Source organism: Anopheles arabiensis, chromosome 3 (assembly GCF_016920715.1).
Source record: "Anopheles arabiensis isolate DONGOLA chromosome 3, AaraD3, whole genome shotgun sequence".
NCBI classification, from domain to species: domain Eukaryota; kingdom Metazoa; phylum Arthropoda; class Insecta; order Diptera; family Culicidae; genus Anopheles; species Anopheles arabiensis.
The window spans coordinates 15,210,281-15,227,930 of NC_053518.1; the positions used below are offsets into that span (position 1 = coordinate 15,210,281).

The 17,650-nt window shown below is 50.3% G+C and overlaps 2 protein-coding genes across 4 annotated transcripts in view; both read left to right on the forward strand.

Moving 5' to 3' along the window:
• Positions 1–95: 95 nt before the first annotated feature.
• Positions 96–13,499, forward strand: LOC120899754 (chromodomain-helicase-DNA-binding protein 1). Of its 2 annotated transcripts, none has more exons than XM_040305943.1 (7): positions 96–625; positions 2,169–3,023; positions 3,109–3,224; positions 3,542–8,620; positions 8,705–8,890; positions 8,968–9,162; positions 10,983–13,499. In XM_040305943.1, exons 1-7 carry the CDS (start codon positions 617–619, stop codon positions 11,296–11,298), a joined length of 6,756 nt encoding a protein of 2,251 aa, XP_040161877.1. In that variant the 5' UTR covers positions 96–616; the 3' UTR covers positions 11,299–13,499. The 2 variants fall into 2 exon arrangements, with proteins under 2 accessions (XP_040161877.1, XP_040161878.1); XM_040305944.1 differs by having other exon boundaries at positions 8,708–8,890.
• A 356-nt stretch (positions 13,500–13,855) lies between these two features.
• The window catches only part of LOC120899770 (inositol-pentakisphosphate 2-kinase), a 119,309-nt gene continuing 115,514 nt past the window's right edge, over positions 13,856–17,650 (forward strand). For both annotated transcript variants that reach the window (XM_040305979.1, XM_040305980.1), the window contains exon 1: positions 13,856–14,597. The gene's annotated coding sequence lies outside the window, so the exon portion shown is untranslated. The remainder of the gene's footprint in view (positions 14,598–17,650) is intronic.

Sequence of the window (17,650 nt, forward strand, 5' to 3'; positions counted from 1 at the left end):
TATTTAACGAAGGCCAAACTGTCATTGCCGCATGAAAAAAAGAGAAAGAGAAAGAAAGGGAGAGACAGCAAAAAAGAATGGAACCAACACCAATTTCTAAGATGGCGCCGAAGTAAGCTGCAGCAAAACTGGTGCTGGTGCAAAATTCGATCGACTGGACTGGCTTGCAAGCGCTTCCTCTCTTGTTCCCGTTGGTAAACAACAATAGCAGCGAACCACCGATGTGCCAGCAGTGCGTTAGTTTTCGGTGATTTCGTCTCACGATCGCGCTATCCTGTGTATCTCCTGCGGAAACCGTGCCGTTTTTGTGTGTGCAGAGAGTGTGTGTATGTGTGTGTGCGTGCGTTGCGAGTGTCACACACAGCCTTGGAGCACCTTCTTCACCCCGGGGCACACGGCGAAAGAAAATGGCGTCGACAGCCAAGTGTTGAGTGGAAAATTTTCGCTACAGTGCCCGAGCGTGTGGCGCCAATTTGAGGGGCCAAACGTACCCTTTCCGGCCCGGAAACGGTCGCATTCGATTCGTCACGGTGTCGCGCATATTCTCAGCCACATTTCCATATGGTAGAAGCATTTTTCCCCTACACCGCCGAAGAAAACACTGCTAAAAAGCGTAATGAGCCAGGTAAGGTGTAGCACGGTTTTGTGGGGCGTTTTGTGGTGCGATGGTTTTAATGCAATACTTTGTCCTTTCCGTTTTGTTTCGAGCCCCTCGTGTCTGCCTGCCCGTGCGGGGACCGGTGGTGTGCTGGGTGTGGCGTACGGGCCGTGGCAGCGGCAGCACCCGGCAGACAGCGGCGCAGCGTTTGTGCTTCCAGCCTGTGGATTGGGGCTCACACTGGCCTAGATGGTGGAACATTCCGGCAGCTCGTCCGCCGAAACTGGCCACTGTTCCACCCCGGAACGTCGTCCATTCGGTTGCCCCAGTTTCGGCGCGTCCGCGGAGGCCCGTTTTGTCCAAATCGAAAGGGGACCCTTTTTCGCAATTTAAGCCCAAATCCCAAGCGTGTAGGGTAAAACGGTACGCGAAAGCCGTTTCCCAGCGTCCGGAGCCGGTCCCTGGGCAGGTTTTCTGTCCCGGGTGCGATTTGTGCCCTTCCGTGTGCCCGTCACCGTGGCACACGCCACGTGGAACGTTCTAGATCACGCGACCCTAGCGACGGGAGACGGTTTTGGGGCCGATTTTGGTGATTTTTGCCGGCGGAAAAGCATCGCCCGGCGGTGGTTCCCGGTCGTATGGCGACATCCCGGTGGCTGTGGCCCGTAAAATGCCGTTTTCAGTACCTTTCGTGATTACGTAATCGGTGTTCTTTGTCCTCCCCCCGGGCGTGTAGTGAACAAAGCGGCACTTCAGGGCGGTGTGGAAGATTCGCGAATCGGGCCGGCCGGGAACCATCCCGGACGTCCGCACCGGGTTTGTCTGTGATTGTGGAGCTTTTTGCTGAAATGCTGCCATGTTTTAACCATTTTTCGGTGTTTTATTGCTAGTTTTCACGTTATTGCGTCGTAAAATGTGTGCAGTGAGACGGATTGGTGCTTTTAAAATGGTAGAAATAGGCTAAAAACAAGCTTTTTCGGCGATTTTGGGCGATTTTTGCAGTGCAGCTAATGCTGTTTGGTTCAATCGGATCATTTTCAAAGAGAAGCACTATATTTACTGGTTGTTTAAAGAGGATTTTTGCCTCAAGCGTTGAATTTCTCGATTTGGAAGTGATTTTTCTAGCAAAATTGATCATTTTTTAAACTTTTTCAAGTGATCGTGAGGTGGTGCAATGCTGTATGAATGTGGTGTGACAAATGTGGGCTTATTAAACGTGAGGTGGAAAGTACTAACACGGTTGCAATGTTACATCCTGCCATGGTCCCTTCAAATGTAGCAGAATTTCTCATTTTTAAAAGCTTTGTAGTGCTGCCGGTTCAATAGTGAAACTGAAAACGAAACGAAATATACATTGGGAGTAAAGATAATGTTTTTTTCAATGTTATTGTTATTAAAGCCATCAGCTCAGCAATTTCGCAACACGGATTGACTTAAGAACACGTTTGTACACACTTTTTTTAGGATTAATTGTGTGATTTTACCTCTAAAAAGACAGTTTTATCCCTGCATATCCCCAAACAAACATTTAACACGATACTATACGGCTCTGCTTTCCCATGTTTTGCAGACAAAAGAGGATAAAAGTGATTCGGAAAATGAATCCAGCAGCGGTGGCAGTAAAAGCGGCTCATCATCCGACTCCGAGAGCGAATCCGGATCCGGCTCATCCAGCTCGAGCTCGAGCGACAACGAGCACGACGCGTCCAACAACAACAATGGGTTGAGCCGGAACACCAGCGGCACGACATCCACCACTACCCACAACACGTCCACCGGTTCGAGCGGAAGCGATTTGCGCAACTCGCGGACAGAGAATGGACTTTCCGACAGCAAATCCAGCCTCAACCGACACGATGAGCAGGGGGAGGATGAGGAAGAGGAGGAGGAGGACGACGACGATCGGAACGACTCCGATGAGGACGCATCGATGGGCGGAGGCAATGAGCGGGTAGGCGCTGGCGCTAACCATCATACGCATACGCACCCATCGGCGCAAAACAGTCACAGTAGGCCTACGGCTCGAAGCTCGTCACACTCGGGCAGCGATTCGGAGGAGAGTGGGGGAGAGGACCCCGCACACACAAACGGACCGGATGGGCACAATGCATCCGGCGTCAATCACCACAGCGATTCGGATAACAGTGCAAGCAAACCGAGCAATACCAGCCGACAGCAAAGCGATGACGACGATGACGAGGAGGAGGATGATGATGATGAGGAGGAGGACGATGAGGACGAGGATGAGGAGGAGGAAGAGAATGGGACGAGAACAGCAACACCAAAGGCCGAACAACGCCTTGCTGCGGGGGTAACGGCACCGTCCGTTCCCCCGCCCCCAGATGAGGACGATGACGACGAGGAGGAGGAAGACGAGGATGAGGATGAGGAGGAAGCGCAACAGTCGTCGAAAAGCAGCTACGATGTGAGTAGCGAATGTCGCCTACTGTGTGTGAGTTTTGTTAGGGTTAATTTGTTTTTTTTTTCCTCCACGCGAACCGAAAACGCAGGACGAGGATTACGCGGCCAACAAGCTGAGGCGCAAAAGTGCGCGAAAGAAGGCGGTGGCCGCAGCCCGGAAACGACCCGCCGCCCAGCCCACGTCGAAAGCGAAGAAGAAGAAAAGGTAATCATAATGTAAATTTAATGTTTCATCTCGACGCAAATTCTAAGACGCATTAATGTAAGGTCGAGTGAAATAGAAAAAAAGCAAAACAGTTTCTTGCATTTTTCGGTGCGTAACGCGCGGGCAGTTTGATGCGCAGAATCGCCAATGCGCTCTCTTATGCGTAAATCTAAATTTATCTCACGCCCCAGCATCGTCTGCCGCAGCGTTTGATCCGTAACCTCGAACTTTCGCCTCGCATTCGGTTTGCTAATCGGTTAAAATGTTGTTATTTTTTGTCTTTTTCTTTCCCTTCATCACTCGCTTCCACTCACCAGCTCCAACAATCGATGGAAGTCGGAAACGTCCGAAAGTGATGGCAGCGATGGAGATTCGGACGATTCGCGGGAGCAGCGCCACCGGCGGAAACCTTCCGGCGCAGCGGCGGCGGCAGCAGCGGCAGCGAAAAAACGTTCCACCACATCCAATGCCAAATCGAAGGCAGCGGTAGCGGCAGCTTCGAAGAAGAAGAAATCGAACGCGTACAGCTCGGACGACGGCAGCAACAGTGACGACGATCGGAAACGATCCTCAGCCGCCACGCGCCGGAAGAACAACACCGTCAGCTACAAGGAGGAGAGCGGCGACGAGCCGACGGACAGCGACGACCTGCTGGAGGTGGACCAGGAAGCGGAGGAGGCTGCGGCGGCCCTGGCCGCCGAGGAGGAGAAGGCGGAAACGATCGAGCGCATCATCGGGCGGCGGAGGGGCCGCCGGGGTGCGACCGGTGCAGTGACGACGGTGTACGCGATCGAGGAGAACGGCGACCCGAACGTGCTCGGGGGCGAGGGGGTAGGCCGCGAGCAGGAGGAGGAGGAGGAACAGTTTCTGATCAAGTGGACGGGCTGGTCGTACCTGCACTGCACCTGGGAGTCGGAGGAGACGCTGCGCGAGCAGAAGGTGAAGGGCATGAAGAAGCTGGAGAACTACATCAAGCGCGAGCAGCAGCTGGAGTACTGGCGCAAGTATCAGGCCGGCCCGGAGGACATCGACTACTACGAGTGCCAGCAGGAGCTGCAGCAGGATCTGCTGAAAAGCTACTACCACGTGGAGCGCATCATTGCGCAGGCGAACAAGGCGGAGGAGGGCGACAGCGGGCTGGAGTATCTGTGCAAGTGGGAGTCGCTGCCGTACTCGGACTCGACCTGGGAGGACGCCGGGCTGATCCGGCGCAAGTGGCAGCAGAAGATCGTGGAGTTTCACGAGCGGGAGGAGTCGCGCCGGACGCCCTCGAAGCACTGCAAGGCGATACGGTACCGGCCGAACTTTAAGCACCTGAAGCAGCAACCCGAGTATCTCGGCGAGGAGCGCGGTCTGAAGCTGCGCGACTACCAGATGGACGGGCTGAACTGGCTCATCCTGACGTGGTGCAAGGACAACTCGGTCATCCTGGCGGACGAGATGGGGCTCGGCAAGACAATCCAGACGATCTGCTTCCTCTACTACCTGTTCAAGTCGCAGCAGCTGTACGGGCCGTTCCTGTGCGTGGTGCCGCTCAGCACGATGCCGGCCTGGCAGCGCGAGTTCGGCATCTGGGCGCCGGAGCTGAACGTGGTCACGTACCTGGGCGATGTGCAGTCGCGCGAGATCATCCGCCAGTACGAGTGGTGCTACGAAAGCACGAAGAAGCTCAAGTTCAACGCGATCCTCACCACGTACGAGATACTGCTGAAGGACAAAACGTTCCTCGGCTCGATCGGGTGGGCCTCGCTGCTGGTGGACGAGGCCCATCGGCTGAAGAACGACGATTCGCTGCTGTACAAGGCGCTGAAGGAGTTCGACACGAACCACCGGCTGCTGATCACCGGCACGCCGCTGCAAAACTCGCTCAAGGAGCTGTGGGCGCTGCTGCACTTCATCATGCCGGAGCGGTTCGAGTCGTGGGACGACTTCGAGCGCAACTACGGCAACACGACGAACGACAAGAGCTACACCAAGCTGCACAAGGAGCTGGAACCGTACATACTGCGCCGGGTGAAGAAGGACGTGGAGAAGAGCCTGCCGGCGAAGGTCGAGCAGATACTGCGCGTGGAGATGACGTCGATCCAGCGGCAGTACTACAAGTGGATCCTGTCGAAAAACTTTGACGCGCTGCGCAAGGGCATGAAGGGTTCGGTCGGCACGTTCCTGAACATCGTGATCGAGCTGAAGAAGTGCTGCAACCATGCGGCGCTGACGCGCCCGATCGAGTTCGAGACGCAGCGCAACAGCCAGCAGGACGTGGTGCAGCAGCTGCTGAAGGGTTCGGGCAAGCTGGTGCTGCTGGACAAGCTGCTCTGCCGGCTGAAGGAAACGGGCCACCGGGTGCTGATCTTCTCGCAGATGGTGCGCATGCTGGACATACTGGCGGAGTACCTGCAGAAGCGCCACTTCTCCTTCCAGCGGCTGGACGGCAGCATCAAGGGGGAGCTGCGCAAGCAGGCGCTGGACCATTTTAACGCGGAAGGCTCGACCGACTTTTGCTTCCTGCTGTCGACGCGGGCCGGCGGGCTCGGCATTAACCTGGCGACGGCCGACACGGTCATCATCTTCGACTCGGACTGGAACCCGCAGAACGACCTGCAGGCGCAGGCCCGCGCCCACCGGATCGGGCAGAAGAACCAGGTGAACATTTACCGGCTCGTGACGGCCCACTCGGTGGAGGAGAACATCGTGGAGCGGGCGAAGCAGAAGATGGTGCTCGATCACCTCGTCATCCAGCGGATGGACACGACCGGGCGCACCGTGCTGGACAAGAACGGGGGCAGCAACACGTCCAACCCGTTCAACAAAGACGAGCTGTCGGCGATCCTCAAGTTCGGCGCGGAGGAGCTGTTCAAGGAGGAGGAGGACGGGGACGAGGAGCTGGTGTGCGACATCGACGAGATACTGCGGCGGGCGGAGACGCGCGACGAGGCGCCCGGCATGCCGGGCGACGAGCTGCTGTCCGCGTTCAACGTCACGACGTTCGATTTCGACGAGGACAAGGTCGTGTCGGGCGCGAAACCGATCGGCGGAGCGCCTGGCGGGGGCGCCGCCGACCAGGACCAGGACACCAAGGACTGGGACGAAATCATTCCAAAGTCGTACCGCGAGCTGGTGGAGGCGGAGGAGCGCGACCGGGAGATAAAGGATCTGTATCTGCCGCCGCGCCGGCCCGCGGTGAAGCCGGGCGGCAACAGCCAGCACGGCGGCGAACCGGACGGCCGCAAGGGCGGTGGGAAGGCGGGCGGCAAGAAGCGAAAGGGAGCGGCCGACGAGGACAGCGATGAGGCGCTGGATTCGGACGGTGCGAGCGGGGCCGAGGATGGCAAGGCGAAGCGATCGCGCGGCCGGCCCTCGAACAAGGAAAAAATCAACGGGTTCTCCGATGCCGAGCTGCGGCGGCTGATCAAAAGCTACAAAAAGTTCCCCGCCCCGCTGAAGCGGCTGGAGGCGATCGCGTGCGACGCGGAGCTGCAGGAGAAGCCGCTGTCCGATCTGCGGCGCGTGGCGCAGCTGCTGCACGACCGCTGCCTGCAGACGATGCGCGAGATCGCGAAAGACGCGGAGGCGGAAGCGGGCGGGAAGCATCACGGTGGCGGCGGCAGCGCGGCTGCTGCCGCTGGGGCCGACGCGAAGAAGAAGTGTGCCCGGGCGGCGTACTCGAGCAAGATCGGGGGCGCCTCGTTCAACGTGAAGACGATGATGCAGTGCGTGGAGGAGCTGCAGCCGCTGGACGAGGTGATACCGAGCGATGCGGCCGAGCGGGCCCGCTGGACGCTGAACATCAAGACCCGGCCGCCCAACTTCGACGTGGACTGGGGCGGGGAGGACGATTCGCGGCTGCTGCGCGGCATCTACCAGTTCGGCATTGGGTCGTGGGAAGCGATGAAGATGGACCCGTCGCTCGGGCTGGCGGACAAGATACTGTCGAACGACGCGAGCCGGAAACCGCAGGGCAAGCATCTGCAGTCGCGCGCCGAGTATCTGCTGAAGGTGCTGCGCAAGACGCTCGAGCTGAAGCGCGGTCCGTCGAAGCCGCGCAAGCAGCGCAAGCCGAAGGAGATGAAGTCGGCGCTGGGCGGGGCGGGCATGGCGCCGGTCCCCGTGGTGAGCAGCCCGTTGCGCGATGGCGGTGATGCGTCGTTCAGCTGCTCCATTTCGGCCACGATAGCGGCCGTCGCCGCCGGGGAGGATGTCACGATGGGCGGCGGTGTGGTGGCCGGTGGCAATGGGGCGGGTGGCGCTGGAGCGGCCTCGCTCGGTGGTGGTGGAGCGGTTGCTACGGGTGGAGGAGCGGCTGGCGGCGCGGTGGTCGGTTCGACTGAAGAGAAAAAGACTGGTAGCAAAATTAAAAAACTGTCAGAATCGGACCATCATCATCATCACCATCATCACCATCATCACAACCATCACGACGAGCATTCGAACGGGTCGCGGGCGGCGGATGAGCATGCGGCGGTGGGGTCCTCGAATCATGCCGCGCCCGCCCCGGACAAGAAGGACAAAAAGAAATCGAAAAAGGACAGGCAGAAGGATGCGAAGAAGGACAAGAAGAACAAAAACACGGGACCGATGCATTTCACCGCGAACAATGAACCGTGCGCCCTGAACATACTGGGCGATCTCGATCCGACCGTGTTCAATGAGTGCAAGGAAAAGATGCGCCCGGTGAAGAAGGCGCTGAAGACGCTGGACAACCCGGACGAGTCGCTGTCGCAGGAGGAGCAGCTGCGGCAGACGCGCGCCTGCCTGCTGAGCATCGGCGACCAGATCAACCTGTGCCTGGCCGAGTACCGCGATCCGGAGAAGGCGAAGGAGTGGCGCAGCAACCTGTGGTACTTTGTGTCGAAGTTTACCGAGTTCGATGCGCGCAAGCTGTTCAAGCTGTACAAGCACGCGCTGAAGCGTTCCGAGGGGTCGGCCGCGTCCGGCGGGGAAGCGGGCGGTGGTGGCGGTGGTGGCACCACAAACTCAACGCCTGTTAAGGGAGACGGCAGCAGTGGTGGGAAGGGCAGGAAAGGTGGCACGAAGAAGGACAACGGGCACGGTGAGGCTGGTGCGCCGCCGGGCGACAGTGCGGACGAGGGCAAGGGTGGTGGGTCGCGGCGCGATCGAAAGGAGAAGAAGCGGCACCATCATCACCATTCGCACCATCCGGGCGGCGGTATTGGCGGTCCGATTATGAGTGATTCGGCGCTGCAGCAGCGGGAACGCTACCAGCAGCAGCAGCAGTCGGCGGTCGGTGGTGATAATAGCCATCATGGGTCGGATGCGGTTAGTGCTGGTGGCCCGAAGGACGATAGCTCATCCACGATGCATTCCAAGCGGCGGCTCGAGGAGGGAGAGTACGACGAAAATAGCAAAGAGTACAAACGGCTGCACGGGGATAGTCGGTAGGTGGTGAACGAAGGAAATCAATTTAAAACCCGGAAGCAATGTGTGTGTTAATGTACTCTCTTTCTATTCGGTTTGCACAGCAGCAGTCATCGGGATCGGGACAAGAAGTGGGACGAGTACGGGTCGGAGCGGGACCGCATGCGAAACGTACCACCGTCGTCCAGGGGCAGTGCACCGGGTACGCCGCAAAGCATGCGCGGCGCCTATCCGGACGAACGGAGCCCAGCCCCGTACCCTGCCGATGGTGGTGCCTGGCGTGATCATCGGTAAGTAGCAAAGAGAGGGCAGGGAGAAATCAAGATTCGAAATACTTATTTTGTTTGTCACCCGCTTTACGGTGTAGTTTCGGGCCGGATCATAAACGGGACCGGTACGACGGTTACGGCAGCAGCAGGCACTCCTCCTCCTCCGGCGGCTACCATCGCGATCGGGATCGTGAGCGCGATCGGGACCGGGATCGGGAGCGGGACCGTGATCGGGACCGTGACAGGGATCGCGATCGTGACCGGGGTGACCGGGCTTACAAGGACAAGCGAAGGTAAGATCGTTTTCTTCTTCTTTAGTTTTTAGTATTCACAGTGGGACTCCGTTTATACGGGTAGCTTTTATCCGGCTGTCCGTATATCCGTGTTGTTGAGAAATGACAGTACCAAGGTTAAAAAAGGTATATGTTTTTAAAAAAATCGTTATCAGACGACTATGTCATAACGAAAAAGATTAAAATTCATGGAACATTTCAAATATTTTCATTTAACAAACACAAAGTTGATGAAAAACTGATCAGGTTTTATCAAAACATAATACAAATGTCAAAAATACTTTAATAATTTGTAATAAATAACATACTCGGGACCATTATTCGTGATATGCGAGTATCCTCCGGGCGAGGTCGGGTCCCGATGAGGCGTTCCGCTGTAATTAGTATGAAATTTCCAAAAACAATTCCAAATGTCAAATTTTAGTGATTGAGTGAGAGTGAAGGTGACATTTCTTAATTTTTTTAATTCATTTTTTTATTGTATTGATCATAATTGTCATTAATAATATATAGAGACTTTGAGTCTCGCGTAACGCGTCAACGCGTGTATTCGTTGCGTAAAGTTGGCGAAAATCCGTAGTCGACTCCGATCCGACTCTGATAATTTCGGAACCGGCTCCGGAAGTTAGGTCCGGCAGCAATATCCGGAGTCGTTCGGAATCGTTCAGAATCTCCCGGAGTCATCCGGAGTCATCCGGAATCGTTCGGAGTCGTTCGAAGTCGTCCAGAGTCGTTCGAAGTCGTCCTGAGTCGTTCGGAATCACCCGGAGTCGTTCAGAGTCGGAGTCGTCTGAAGTCTTAAGTCGACAACACACAACGAAATGAAATGCTTGATCACAAGCACATTGCACCGGACGATTTCTGTTGACTCCGACCGACACCAATTCCGGTCGACTCCGACCCCAAACGACACCAAAGGATTCGAAACGATTCCGGATGACTCCAGATGACTCAGAACAATTCCAAACGACTCCAAACGACTCTGGGCGACTTCTGACGACTCCGAACCACTTCAAACGACTTCGGACTACTCCGAACGACTCCGGACGACTCTGGGGGATTCCTGACGACTCCAGCCGTCTCCGGACGACTCCGGACGACTTCGACTCCAAACGATTGATTCAGGGCGACCCCAGACGACTCAGAACAACTCCAAACGACTCCAAACGACTCCCGGCGGCTTCTGACGAGTCCGAATAACTCCGGAAGATTCTAGAAGACTCCGAACGACTCCGGACGTCTCCGGATGACTCCGTCTCCAAACGACTCCTGGTGACTCCGAACGACTCCGTACAACTCCGGACGACTCCGAACGACTCCGGACGACTTCGGATGACTCCGGACGACTCCGGGCGACTTCGGACGACTCCGGACGACTCCGGACGACTCCGACTCCAGCGGAACTAATGGTTCAGATTTTGCCGGAGTTGGAATCGGACTAACAATAGCCGGATTGGGATCGAAGTCGTGGGTGCGCTCTAAAGAACACCTCACTAGAAAGGATAATACATTCCTGAACTATTGCCACTAAAATTATGTATACAAAAAAGTTAAATTGAAAACAAAATAAAATTAATTTTCTCATTATATAAGGCGATGTAAATAGTTAAAAAGTAGAATATTCTTTCATTTTATATTTAAAGCCTTACATCTTGATGAGTATTTTGTGAGACATCATCTATAAATCACATTCCACATTCACTTTCACTCGAGTCGCTAAATTTAATTTAAGCCTAAAAGGGTCGTTCTAACCCTAAATTTTGAATCATAATTGTATTTAACTCATTTTAATAATAAAATTGTTTTCACTGTTTTACTAGGTACCCTCCACCCGGTTCCGGCGGTTATTCCGGTGGCCACGGTTACGGTATGTCCCCGTCCGGGGGCTACTATCCGCCCGGCAGCGACAGCTCCTACCGCTATCCGATGGGCAGTGGTGGTGGCGGAGGCGGCGGCGGCGGCTATCCTCCCTCATCGCGCCCGTCCGGCACGGCACCACCGGTCGCGGTGGTAATGCCCACCGGGGCCGGTGGTGGTGTGGTGGCCGCCCCCGGTGTAGTGGTACCACCCGCGGACTATCTGGACTATCGACGTTCGGAGTACGATCGAAGGCCACCGCCAGCGGCAAATAATTAACTTAAGCACCCTGCACCCGCGCCCCGTTGTTGTTTGTTTGTTTGTGCTCCTCAACACGAAAAACCCCAGTACTCATTGAATTGATGAGATCGAACGAGATCCATCATCTCCCTTCGGTCACGCATCCATCCGCAAGGTGGGCGAAAGATTGTAAATAGTGCGAATCGAGCGGAACGTTTGGCAACTGTTACTGTAAAACGTGTGTACCATTTTGCATATACATATATTGTACGGATCGGAACAGTCGCGCTCGAAAGCGTGGTAAAGTGAGGTGTGTACAGTTCTCGGAAGTTCGAAAGAGGAGGCGAAAATGGAATCGGTGGAAAAAGTCATCGTCGTCACGTCGTCACGTCGTAGACTATTGTATGTGTGTATAGTGAACAGGAGTGAAAATCACTTAAATTTAAGATAATGTTTAGAAGATTACGCATAAGGAAGCGAGAAAAGAGAAAAAGAACGAGAGAGAGAGAAAGAGAGAAAGCGAATCCCTAAAAGGAGCTACTATACTAGGTTTAGTGTAGCCGAATTGGTCTAGGTTTACTCTCATTGTGTGTATCTTATATCTGCCTCGATTTTAGGGTGCTAAGCCGTGAAGACCACTTAGAAGAATGTGTGAAAGATGCGAGCGAGAAAAAGAGAGAATGAGAGAGAGAGAGAGAGAGTATGAAATGGGAATGCGCGCGCTTGTGTGTGTGTGATGATGATAATGTAAGCAACAAAACAAACATAGTGTTTAATTGCGAATGCATGTGAAAATCATTTTTAATTTGTATTAAGTGCAAACAAAAAAGGCTAGAATGAAATTATTCACTTTAAAACAAAAAAAAAACCCACGAAAAAAAGAGATCGAAAACACACACTCATCTCATGCAAATCAAAAAGTGGAAACCATTTGATTGTGGATTTAGTTGCGAAATGCTCACCCCCCACCCCACACACTCACACACACAAAACACATCCCGCAGCATCGAAGGTGCGATGTGTGTTGTGCGATGTTATAATAATAAGTAAGGTTTAATTTATTTTATGCGAAAAAACAAGCCCGGTTTAATAAGCAATAGAATCTATTAGGTACCTCCTTTTTATACCGCCCTAGAGAATATAGTAGCCATGCAAACAAAACAGCAGCCGGAGAAGAAGAAGAAGAACAGCCAATGATGAGAGTAATGTGAAGCCGAACCGAAAACGATTTTGTTTTAGCGTGGATTTGCGAGGATATACGCCTTTACCATCGTTTTCCTCCCTCCCTGTTTTTGCTTTACCCCGTGCGTTTACGCACCCCATACGCAAGAGACACATATCGGGGCGGGCGCACGTGTCCGTTTTGTTGGGTTGTAATTGATCAATCTCATTTTTCTTTGCCGTTTTGCTATCCGGTTTTTTTTTTAATTTGACTTCCTTTTGGCTTTTTAAAAAGCTGGTTTCCCTTCGATTAGAAGATCTTTTCTTTTTTTAATTACATCCATCCACGGCACGGACAAAAGTGCATGAAGAAACACTAACGGCTTCTGTGTACGGCACGAAATGATTGTGATGTTATGCTCTAAGTTTTAAAGTGCGTACGAAAGACACGACAGGCAAGCCAAGGAGGAGGAGAAGGAGAAGTAGGAGGAGGAATGCTAAATCAATGGACCACAAAGTGTACCGGGCGAAGCGCAAAATCAATCAGCCATTCTGCCCCTGCAAAAGTGAGTACGATCAACTCCGGGTCCGGGCGTTATACGATAGACACAAAACTCTTCCACAAATCCATATGGCGCGCAGGAAGCAGGAAGCAGGAACGGGCAAGCACATCCAGAGACAGCCAAGTTATACGTATTTAGAAAGCAACCGGTGCTACTACCACTAGCATCGGCCAGTTTCTTCAGGGGGCATTATTCAGGAACAAGAGAGAGAGAGAAGATAGCAACAGCATAGCAATAGAACATCTAGGGTATGTACAGTTACAACAACAAAAAAGCTCTATATATATACATAAAGATACATAACATATACGTATAGGAAACGTGGAAAAGTGGAAGATGATGAACCAGGAAAAAAGGCTTTAGCAAGGTAAGGAAGGAGAACAACGCGTAGAGAGATAACGGAATAACACAACAAAACCCTTGTGCTAATAACGAAAATTTGAACAACAAATGCAGTTACATTTGATTCTATACACAAATAAACGAAAGGAAAATTATTCTTGAATTATTCTGCAACGTGAAATTTGTCTGCTTTTCGGTTTTGTGGAAGTCGCATTCTGCAAAGAGTGAATTTTCGGTGCTTCGTACAGCCACGGATGGTTAGTATGGTTGTAACTGTCATTTTGAATTTATTGGCCGAACGGATGTGAAACGTTTTCAAACAAACTTGAACAACCAATTTACATAAAGCTAGCATAATTTTGTTAACAAATTACTTTTTTCTAATGTTTGCGCATAACGGTCATTTTGAATTGAATTTTTGATTTAAAAACAAACGTAATGCTATTTGTCCACTGCAGCTAGCCACGATTCCGTCACACCCGCATGTCCCGCCCGGGCGTCCCGCTGTGCAGCGCTGGTGTTAGCGCCTTTTTGGAAGCTTTCGGTAAAAACAAGAGGAAAAACTCAAACCCTCCCGGAGTGGGCGCACAAGTTTTCGCGGTTCACGGTCGCCGTTTTGCATTTTTTGTGTTTGGTGTGTGCGAAAGCCAACAGTATACGGGAGTCCCGAAAGGAAAAGAAAGGGAAAAACGTGGAAATTGTGTAGTTCTGTGTAATAGCTGCATTTTCTTCCGTGCCGTCTTCCCATCTTCTGACGAATGGCGACGACGGTCTCGTAGGCAGGGCTGTGTTGTGCAGCAGCGCGCAGTAGGCGGCGAAGCAATAACGAGAGTCTGTGGGTGAAAAGATGTGGGAAGCTACGACGACGGTGCAGCAGCAGCAGCAGTTCTTTCTTATCAGCCAAATTTGGGAGTGATTATTGTGTAATGAGGCAGTGTATTTCGGTGGCGTTTGCAAAGTGTTGTTGAGTGGAAATATAGTGGCCGCGCGCGGGGGTGCTTTTGGGGGCGAGATTCGATCTGGTGCGGGTTTTGGTGCGTTGTGGCACGCGAGTGATTAAGTGGTTTCCCTAAACATCTGAGCTGCAGCGCGGGCCCTTTCTGCCTCCTGTGCATGCTGCGATGGTGCGCGGTTGACAATGTCATGTGAATGCATTTGCCACGGGAGTTTTGCACAGTACACAGCAGCGCAATCCAGCTGCAGTAGCGTTCCGCCATCGTGTTCTTCTCTGGTGGGGAAATTAACTTCCATTTCTGCGCTTTCCACCAGCGGGTAAGTGTTTTGTTTTTTTATGCTTTTTAGGGGTAAACAAAATTCCCTTTCTGCGCGGTGTTGTGGTCAACGTGAAGCGATCGCGTGCTGCTGTGGGCGACAACAACGAGCACTGTGTCCCTGAAAATCGGCGCGGAAGGGAGCGTTTTTTTTTTGGTGGGGCCGTTCTAGAAAAATAATGTCGACCTAATTCTTGCTCGGTTGTTGTTGCTCCATTCGTGGCCAAAAAAAAAAAAAATCCATAGGCAAATGGGTGGTATGTGGTAGCTAATGGTAAATTAATTGGATAAACCATACTCCATGGGGTGTGTTGTACATATTGTTCACGCGAATGGTGAGAAAGTTGGTTGTGTTTGTGTGCTGTTTAAATGCATTCTGGATGCAGATGCATTTTTCCTCCTTTTCATGAAACGGAGTGAAGAGAGCGAGTGACAAAAAAAAAAACAACCAAAACATTCCAATTTTCTTTCCCGAGCTGTCAAAGTTCAGCGCGAAAGAACCCTCTGGAAAATAACCTGTTGGTACGTCCACATCGTTGTGGTGTTGGAAGGGTTTTCACATTTTCGTTACTTTTAGTTTGTTTTTCTGACGAATATACGACGAAATTTCTAACGAAATTTTATTCTGCTGGCGAAGCAATGTCTTATTGTTTGTAAGTGAAATTATCGAGTGCCAAATAACAGTTTATGGTATAGTTAAAACAAAAATTGCTTTAAATTGTTATCGCGAAACAGTTAAAATAATACGGTTCGTTTTTTATTTGCCCTGTAATTTGCATTTAGAAAGAGAAAATGCACCATTGATGGTTGTTTGTTTATTTGACATTCCTACCCCCCTGGCTCATGTCAACAACGGCCCGATGCACTATGGGTCACCATACCTATGCGGACATACGAAATAAAAAGCTTTTTTTAATTTTTTTTATTTATTATCCACAACCTAAATTTATTATCGATTCACATGTAAATTTATGTATGAATACTCGGCATTATAGCCGTTGAAGATTCCAAAGACCAAAGACCTAATGATGTTTGGTCTCATTCATTAATTGGGTGAATGGTGTCGCAACTGGTGAACTGGAAACCTGAAAACGGCGCTGATTTTTATCTATTTTCCGGAACGGCCAGCATCACCAACGCAAGCAGTTGATTTTGAACCAAATAAGCGTTTTACTAAATTGTATTTTTCGCTATAATTTCAACTATTAATCAATATAATTAATCAAATCGACCGATGGTAGGCCCCAGGGCCTGCCACCGGCATTTGGGAATGTTTACTGTGAACTACCATTGGTCTGAACGTGTTAAATATGTCATAACATGAGCTAGTGTCACTCTTTTGTTACCTGGAGCTTGGTAGAAAAAGGTGACAATACCTATATTATTATAAAAGAAATCATTATACAGATAGAATTTAACAGTCGAACACTTTTTTGTTGGCATGCTTTCTAGTTGAACGCTCGCTACATGACAAATCAATTAAAAGGCATGCGTTTTTATTTGAAAAATTCATTTGATATGTATTGTCGTTTTAATTCAAAATAGTCATCAACAAACTATCCGATATCATCCGCGCTTTGAGAAGTTTGGATGATTTAATTATATCAACCTCTTATCACATTATTCATACAGCATTGTTCATATTATGTTAAATTAAGCGCCATGTAGGGGAAGGTAGGTAAAGACGGACACTGCGGGTAAGATGGACACTTCTCATAAATGCATGAAAAAGGTAATTTTTGAGTAATTCAACAGTGTAGAATCCAAACTGAAGGTAAAACAACACATTTGAGAACATTTTTGGCATAATATATATAAAATTTATTAAATCCACGAAGAAAACAAATTTTCAATCATGTGCACCCTTGTGGATCTAATTTGACTACTACGGATCTTAAGCTCTATAACTTGTATTGTTTATATTTCCGGCAGTTTTATTTCATGAATGGGTTGTCGTGATCATTAATGAAAAAACTGGCAAAAGAACGAGGATAAAAGCAATACAAAATATTGTTTTCTGGTGGTTTAAACATTCTGACATCAAAGCGGGAAAGACGGACACCTTGTTGTAGGGAAAGATGGACACCGAATTTATTGATTTTTTTACATCTCATATCAATTGGTGATGAATATATTTCTTCAAATATCTTAAATAAGGGTATTCCGATGCTATAAATTAATCAGTAACTAGAAAAAGTAATAAATAAGCGAGAAATGAAACACCGGTCAAAATAGTAGCCACTCGTTATGCTATTACTCGCTCGACGCTGATGAGGCGCTTCACTAAATCCAATATCTTCTGACGACTTGGACAACTTTAAGCAATAAAAATATGAGGCATTGACACGACATCGTTCAGGAATAGATGAGAAATTCTATGGGATTATAAATATCAAATGTTAATTTTGACTTGGTGGAAAATGGCTTAAGCTATTAACAAGTCCCTCAAAAAATTCTGAGGTCGTGGACTTTTTGCGGAGTAATTTCCTAAAAGGAAGTTCTAGACTGTTGTTCTGTAAGCTAGAGCAACGTCAGCTGTAAGTGCGCGATATGTCAATAATGCTTTAGATGCTGCATTCTACGATATATTACAAGCGCCGTTTACAATTCCTAAATTCAAGTGTCCATCTTTCCCATACCAGGTCTTACCCGAACATTTCAAAACTGCACGAAAAAAACATGTTTTTCATTCATGAAAAAAACGCAAAAATCGATGGAAACTTAAAAGTTTTAAAACATTTTCTGATAAAACATGAGTGTAAGATAATGTATGCACATTTTCATGGTCGTTGCACTTATATATCCCTAGATTTTTACCATTTCCCTTAACGTGTCCGTCTTTACCTACCTTCCCCTAAACATTCAAAAATATTAACAGAATATGCTGCTTGTATTGTGCTAAATTTCAATAGAAATTGGTACTATTCATAGCTATTTTTCCGTAAGAAAAAATAAGTGAATTTTAGCAAGTTTTAAAATAATATAAGCATTGTCAAAACATAGCACGAATCATTTTTTGGTAAAAATTTCCCATTCATCTCAAGCCAACTGTGA

Coding starts and splice junctions, on each gene's coding strand:
- LOC120899754 (XM_040305943.1), top strand. Junction 8,621..8,704: donor CGGCTGCACGGGGATAGTCG/GTAGGTGGTGAA, acceptor CGGTTTGCACAG/CAGCAGTCATCGGGATCGGG. Junction 9,163..10,982: donor GCTTACAAGGACAAGCGAAG/GTAAGATCGTTT, acceptor CTGTTTTACTAG/GTACCCTCCACCCGGTTCCG.